Raw genomic sequence first — 7,898 nt, forward strand, 5'->3', positions numbered from 1 at the left:
ATGTCTGCCTCTGTAGACTTAAATTTAGTATGTGACAATCATGAGATATCATCCAGGAGTCAATCCAACACATTCAAATTATTCCAACAAACAAAATGACACCCGTTAGGCCATACCAATTTGGCCAGCTGACAAAGCTGAGGATGATTTCAATAAAACTGTGATATTTAGTTCTTATTTCTTTTTGTGTGGTCTTCAGAATATGGCACAGGGCAATCCAGGACAGAAGAATGGCATTTAATGTCTATAAAAGGGGAGGAGTTTCCCTAGGGCTGCCTTGACATCCTTGTTTCTCAATGTGTAGATGAGTGGGTTTAGGGTGGGGCTGAAAGCTGTGTACAACACTCCAGCCAGTTTGCTTCTCTCTGGACTGTAGCTGGAGGCCGGGCTCATGTAGGCACAGACCACAGCTGAGTAGTAGATAGAGACCACGATGAGGTGGGAGGAGCAGGTGGAGAAGGCCCTTCTCTTCCCCTCGGCTGAGCGGATGCGTAGGATGCTGGCAATGATGAAGCCATAGGACATGAGGGTGAACAGGAAGTTGGTGCATCCATAGAAGGCATCAGCCAAGACAGTCATGATGCTGTTTATATAGGTGGGACTGCAGGAGAGCAGCAACATTGGAGGGATCTCACAGAAGAGATGAGTGATTGCATTGGGTCCACAGAAGGACAGCTGTGCCATCAGACCTGTGTGGACTGAGGCATTCAGGGCACCGGTGAGCCAGGCTGCCCCAGCCAGTGCCAAGCAGAGCCACAAGCTCATCAAGGCTCCGTAATGCAGTGGCCGGCAGATGGCCACATAACGGTCATAGGCCATGACTGTGAGCAGCACAAGCTCAGAAGATGTAGACCAGGACAGGAAGAAGAGCTGGGTCATGCAGCCCTGGAAGGAGATGGTGTTGTCCTCTAGGGCCAGGCCAGCCAGCACCTTGGGCAGCACAGTGGATGTGCAGGCAATGTCCATCGTGGCCAAATTGAACAAGAAAAAATACATGGGACTGTGGAGACCAGAACTGCAGGTGATGACGGTGATGATCAGAGTGTTTCCCACAAGGGCCAAGGTGTAGAGGAAGAAGAAGCAGCCAAGTAGGGTCAGCCTCAGTTGTGGGTGCTCTGAGAACCCCTGAAGCACAAACTCTGTCACTAGTGTCTGGTTGGTCTTCTCCACCTGTCCAGGCATGACTTCTGGGCACCACTCCACGTGGTCATCAGTGCTGGACTCGCCTTCTGGAAACTCTGCAGAGGTGACATGATAAGTGCTTCAGGCTCTTGTTTCCTTCTGTGTCTATTTTATACCTCACCCTGCTCTTGGAAAAGGAAGGAGTCACTTGGGTTAAGTGATGCAGGCCCACTTATTTGCAAAACTACAATGCAGAGCAATGATTTCCTGAAAACCACATATATTTCAATGACTTTTCATTTTCCCTTTGAAATATTTTCTATCTAGATTTGTGTTCTGGAGCCACCCACCCTCACCCTACTCTTCCTCCTCAGTGAGGACAAAAAGAACATCCCTTGCAGAGGACTCTGTTCCTTCTCTCTCTCTCTGTCCCATTCATGTGCTCCCACTTTCCTATATGACCTTGGGGACACTGTTTCTGCCTCCTGGTCCTACAATGAAAGCTCCCTTCAATGTCTCATCTCTGAGTCTATGAATCACCTGACATTACCCTGCATCTCAGGATCATTCTTCCATAGCTGCCCTTTATATCTCTTTTGGGATGGGGATCTTCTTGTCTCTCCTTCCATGTGCATGATTCCTCACAGTTGGTCTTTGGGTACCTTGACTCTCCCTGTGTCCTCTTGGTCCATTCTCCCATTCTGGGAGCTGGTTTTGTCCACACTCTAACATTTACAGATCTTTCACTCCATGTGCTCTCCCTCCCATGTTACTGTCCTGTGAATCGCAAGAACTTTTGTAGTTTTCTGCCTGATGAACTGCAGACTTTCAAACTCAACCTCACCTGTATTTCCCCCTAACATGTCCCTCTTGGGCTGGTTCCCTCAGTGCAGTCACCTCCCCCTGGGCCCTCAGCCATCCAAGTCTCAGGTGTAGCTTCTGGGGAGCAAGTTTCACTTCTCTGGCTCATTGCCATGTCTTTAGCTCCTGGCCATAGTAGGCACCGAAGAGACATTTGTTCAATGAACAAATGATAGTATTTTACATCTTGGTTACCTCCCATGGAACCAGCTTCCAAAGACTGCAGGTATAATTTCCTAAACATCTCTCAAAAAATCCCTCTACCTCATTTCATCTATTCATTTTGGTTAGATTTTTGGCATCTTTAAGATGCCCAGTTTCTTGTTGCAACAGGCACCCCATATATTCTTCAATGAAGCCAGGGTAACCATCCTAAAGGACACCTCAATACTGGTGTTCCTTCCTTCAAAGTGACCAAAATCGCCCTGAATTTTTGTCTATGTTCAGTCTTCCTGTTTGATGTGGAAGGTCCTCCTGAGAGGGCCCTGGTGCTTCTTGCAGGGTTTCTAAGTGAGGAGACCTGTACTCACACCTTAATTACTAACTTATTATCCATGAATGGGCCACTTGAGTCCAAAGTAAATATAAAACAGAGAAAATTCAGATTTCTTCTCCCCCATGTAACAGAAGTGAAAGAAGCTTCATCTTATCTCCATTTGGAAATCTTGCAAGTGAGACACATGAGAAAAATAATTCAGAGCAAGAATTTTAGCCAAGGGAACCTAGGAAATGAAGACTTTTGAAAAAATGGGTCACATTTTCTGCTTTTTTAGGGCACGTGAAACATTGTCCATCTAGATATATGCAGTTCCATAAAATGTATAAATGTGATACATTTTAAATTCTTAAAATTTTACAAATGTTTGCTGACCCAATAAATTAAAATCAATGGCAATATTATAACTAGAATAATGCCAGCTCTATGGAAATTTCATGGCAAATTTCTAAATAACACATACATCCAAGAAATAGTAAGAAAAATTGGAGAATATTTTTATTAAAAAATTAGATCATGTCATGCTTTTTTCGAAACAGACAGGTAGTAAGTTGTGAGAAATTTTAGATTCCATTTATTTTACAATTAAATATATATTAGGAGAGAGTGGTAATGTTTAAAGTCAGTACCCTATGTTTCTAATTTAAGAAGGAACAAGCTAATCCAGTTGTAAATGGAGTAAATAAAAAGTAGGAAAATGTAAGTGTAACCACAGAAATTAATTAAATAAAATCAAACAGTAGAGAAAATAAGCATATTTAAATGCTGGTCATTTAGAAAGATTGGCAATTTGATAATAGCCTGGAAGGATTAATAATGACAAAAAAAGAGAGAAATCAGTAATTAGTGTGAACAGGAATGATAGACAAAACATATCTACACATCACATAGATCTTAAAATGATAGTAAGGGAATATTATGATAATGTGCAAGGCAAAAGTTTTGAAAACAGAAGAAATGCATAAATTCTTTGAAAAACACAACTGACAAAACCAATAAAAAATAGAAAAATTCTAAATCCTTTATATTGGTGTAAGACATTGAATTCCCTGTAAAAATAATCTTCACTTGGATGGATACACTTGGGAATTTTTGCTAACATCTAATGAAGAAATGATATTAATACTGCACAGACTAAGAAGACAATGGAGGAAAACACTTTCCAACTCTTTTTTTATAAGCTCAGCAGAAATAAGTAAAACTTAAAAAGCTATGGCCTAGAAAAGATCATTTAAACACAGACCTCTAACTAAAAATGTATGAGAACTTGCTGAGGGAAATTAAATAAGAGATACACCACTTTCATGAATTAGAAGAATGAAATTAGTACAATTCCAACAGTCTACAAATTGATCTGTAGGTTTAACACAATCACAATCCTAATGTTAGCAGATATTTTTCAAAACAGTATTTGCCAAGCTGATTCTGAAATTGAGAAAAAAATACCACCACAAAGCACTGGTAACAGAAAAAACAGTTTTGAAGAAAAGAACACATCTGATGGATTTATGGTGCAAGGACATAGGAGTAAAATGAGGAATGCTACCATAATTACATCAAATTTATTTTTGTTTATGGATATACAAATAAATCATTGAAATAGAATGTTTTTTGAAAGATAGATGCCTACGTTTTAGTCAAGTTTCTGTTGTGATGATGTGTTAAAAAGTTCTATGGGAAAGGAATATCTTTTCAATAAAATATGTTGTAGGAACTGTATGGGAATATGGAAAAAAATACAAACTTTGACTGCTACCTCACTCTTTATAAATATTGATAACTGTTTAGTTATAGCCTGTTGAGGGAAGGTAAAATTATAAAGTTTCCAAAAGCAAATATAAGGGAATATCTTTGCCATCTGATAGGCAACATTTGTTAGGCACAACTTCTTAAATAGGGCACAAAAGCAGTAACAATAGGAGATTCACTGCTAAGCCAGTCTTCATAAAAATTAAAAGCTTCTCCTCTTCTCTAGACACTATTAAAAGTGAATAAGGATAGCACACGGGGTCATCAAGAACTCATATACAGACTATATGTGAAACATGCTTTCAACTGAAAAATATGAAGTCAAACTACTCAACAAAAAACGGATGATTGATGAAACAGAATCCCCACAAACCACAGTTTGTGGATGACCGATACATGCATCAAAAGTTCTCAACAATATCAATTATCAGGAAAGGATGAAAGAATTGCCAACCACGAATTCTATTTATACAAAACTGTCTTTCAAAAATGAAGGAAGAATTGAGAAATCCTCAGATCAAGAGAGAATTTGGTGCTTGTTTCTGCAGCACATATACTAAAATTGGAACGATACAGAGAAGACTAGCATGGCCCCTGTGCAAGGATGACACACAAATTCATGAAGCATTCCATATGAAAAAAAAGAGAGAGAGAGAGAGAGAAATTGTCACCATTATAGTGGCCTTACTAGAATTTCCAAGGGAATTTCTGCAGGTTGAAAGCAAAGGACAATAGAAAATTGACTGAAGCCACATGAAGTAATAAATATCTTAGTAAAGATAATGACTTAGGTATATATGGATGCCAGTATTGTATGTTGATTTGTATCTCTATTTTTTTCTTCCTAATGGACCTAAACAGAAATGCATAAAATGTGATGATAGAACAATGGTTTTTGATTCATAATGATAAATATTTGATTTGAAAAAAGAATTTGGTATAGTTGGGAGGTATAGAACATAATTTATGCATGCTCTTGAGATGTTAAATTGGCAATGAAGCAATCAAGATTGTCATAGATTTAGGTTGCTAAAGTTAAGCTCCATTGTAACAGTAAGGAAAATGTCAGAGAATATGAAACTTCAGGCTACCAGGGTGGGTCACAGGGGCCACGGGGAGTTAATACATTATGCAGAGTTTCTGTTTGGGGTGATGGGAAAGTTATAGTAGATGGTGATGGTGAAGGTACCACAATATGGTCAGTGTGATGAATCCCACTGCCTTGTAAGGGTTGGGATAAGAAGATTTATGTTGTGTATATGTCTACAAAATTTTAGAAAATGCATGACAGAAATTAAACTGATAATGAAAATGCAATGAAATGCATTTTACTGGAAGACATCTAAGAATGGAGGCAAAAAGTTTCAAAAGGAAATTATTGGGATATAAGAAAAAAATTGGAAGGTAGACTGTAAAGCTTTACATTAACATTAAATTTCTTGAACTTGACAACTGCACTTAGGCTGATTACATAAGTGAACACACTTGTTCGTGAGTAATAGACATGTATTCAAGAGTGATGTGTGCACCTGCTTCTCAATGTTCAGAAGATAAATAGATAGATAGAATGGTAGATAGATAGAGTGACAGAAAACTTAGATTCATTATTGGTAAAATGACACGATAACGGTGGTAATGCTGGGTAATTGGAGAAGTTGGGGTATGTTGGAATTTGTGCTTGCATAATCCTGAAAGTTTAAAATTCTTTCAAAATAATAAGTTAGAATGTATACATAGAGCTCTACAATGCAAAGGATGAATGAACACTAATGCAAACTATGGGTTTTTGTTAAAATAAAGTGTCAATATTGGTACATTAATTGTAACAAGTGTTCCACACTAAAATGAGATGATGCTGTAATAGGGTAAACTTACATGGCTGACAGTGGAGGGAGAGTGTAAAGAATGCTCTGCATTTTCTGTACAATTTCTCTGTAACCTACAACTACTTAAAAATGTACTTAAAAACTTTTAAAACACTAAAGGAGCAATAAATGAGTCATCATCAGATGCCTGCTCACTGTCCTTAGCAAAGAATACTGATATGCCTCTCTCGAGGTTGGATTCAAGGAATGTATTTTATATCTCTTTCCTTCAGAGCCAGAGCTGACATGTACAAGGATTCAGTCATGTCCCTCCCCACCCCACACCCTGGTCAAGGGGGTCTGAAACCACCCAAATCTGTGGGGCTCCTTCCATGCATCGAGGATGCTGCTGCACTCCTTGTCCTGCTTGGAAAACAGAGTGAGCTATGACGTTTTCCTCTGGAGAAGATAGTAAGTGGTCGAGGTTGCAGCTCATATGAGAGGCCACGGGAAAGTCTAGGAATTCGAGAGTGTTTCCATGACTGGCCTGGAGCAGCCCCACAAGGCAGCGAGTGAGGACAAGACCTCAGAGAGGACAGCGGCACAGCTGTAAGAGCTGAGGGTCTGTCAGGACCCAGGCTGCCTTTGGTCCACCACTGTGGCCACAGCCCCCCCCTGCCCCCCGGACATGTGAAGCTTGATGTATGCTGGGTGCACTGAGGGAAGGGTCACCTCTCTATAGCCCTTGTATCATGCTCTTGCCCCACTTAATTCTCTTTCTCAATGTCTAACTTTTAAGGAGAAATGGCAGCAATATTTAGCCAATTTTATCAAAGTGTGAATCCGCTATAGACACAGCCCTGCCAGACCTAATAAGACAGGATTCATATTTCCCTTTCATTATCTGAAGCCCTTTTTATACTCTTGAATGTTGATCTGTAGACTTTGTGGTCATAGAATTGGTGTCTGCAACCACTTCACAAAGTTCTCTCTGGAGGCCATTGCTGAGTAGGAGACCCCCAAGTCTTCTCTAGTCATGGACATGGTTCTTAGATTCTTAAATATTGTGTTACTGACAAAGCAGTTGAGAGAGTACGCAAAATATTAAAACATAAAATAATAGGCAGGAGCAAATTTAGTGAACATTAAAAAATTTTGACCTTATTTTATATAATGGAGCATGAAGCCAAATGTTTTCTATGATAATCTTATCTTTGGCCATGTGTTTTTCATATAAACCTGAAGTGTTAATTCATCCAGAAAATATTGGCATTAGAAAATTGCACAAATCTCCATATTAAGTCTCTAGAACTATGAACAATTCCATTCTTACTGTGAAATAAATATTTTATAAGTTCCCATATTTCAGCCTAGGATTCAATGCTTCACTCACCTTTTCACTCTCCAGTGACCTTGGTGGACATTTTGGGAAATTGGCTTCGGTGACTGTAGGTGCTGAGTGACCATGGACACCTTCCCCCGTGAAGTGAGTCTCTTGCCCTCATCCCTGTATTTCTGGGCTGGAATCACTGGCCATTAAGTCAACCTCTGTTTTCCCAAGACCAGGGACAGGTGTTTGTCCTGGGGAGGCAGACTCCAAGGGAAATCTCTCAGGGGCAATTAAACAGGGCTCTATGGTTCATGACCAATGCTTTCTGTAAATTAGGTGCTGAGGATAGAGTTGGGCAATTTGAGCTTTAACTTCTAGGGCCAAGAGCAGCTCAGCACAGAAGCATATCTTTCCAACAATACTACCCTCGTTATTTGCCTTGACAGCATCACCTTTTTATTTTCATGTGTTCCTATGTAGAAGAATTCACTTACCTTCAATCCAATTTAGTTAAGTCTACTTTGTCTTAAATTTG

The 7,898-nt window shown here is 39.6% G+C and overlaps 1 protein-coding gene and 1 non-coding gene across 2 annotated transcripts; one reads left to right on the forward strand and one right to left on the reverse strand.

Annotated features, from left to right (window-relative positions):
* Positions 1-237: 237 nt before the first annotated feature.
* LOC143683022 (olfactory receptor 13A1-like) lies at positions 238-1,182 on the reverse strand. Its single transcript, XM_077159350.1, has one exon. The coding sequence runs from the start codon at positions 1,180-1,182 to the stop codon at positions 238-240; it is 945 nt and encodes a 314-aa protein (XP_077015465.1).
* Positions 1,183-4,760: 3,578 nt separating this feature from the next.
* Positions 4,761-4,867, forward strand: LOC143685308 (U6 spliceosomal RNA). Its single transcript, XR_013176555.1, has one exon. It is a non-coding gene; the product is annotated as a U6 spliceosomal RNA (small nuclear RNA).
* The last annotated feature ends 3,031 nt before the right edge of the window (positions 4,868-7,898 follow it).

Source organism: Tamandua tetradactyla, chromosome 5 (genome assembly GCF_023851605.1).
Source record: "Tamandua tetradactyla isolate mTamTet1 chromosome 5, mTamTet1.pri, whole genome shotgun sequence".
Taxonomy (NCBI): Eukaryota; Metazoa; Chordata; class Mammalia; order Pilosa; family Myrmecophagidae; genus Tamandua; species Tamandua tetradactyla.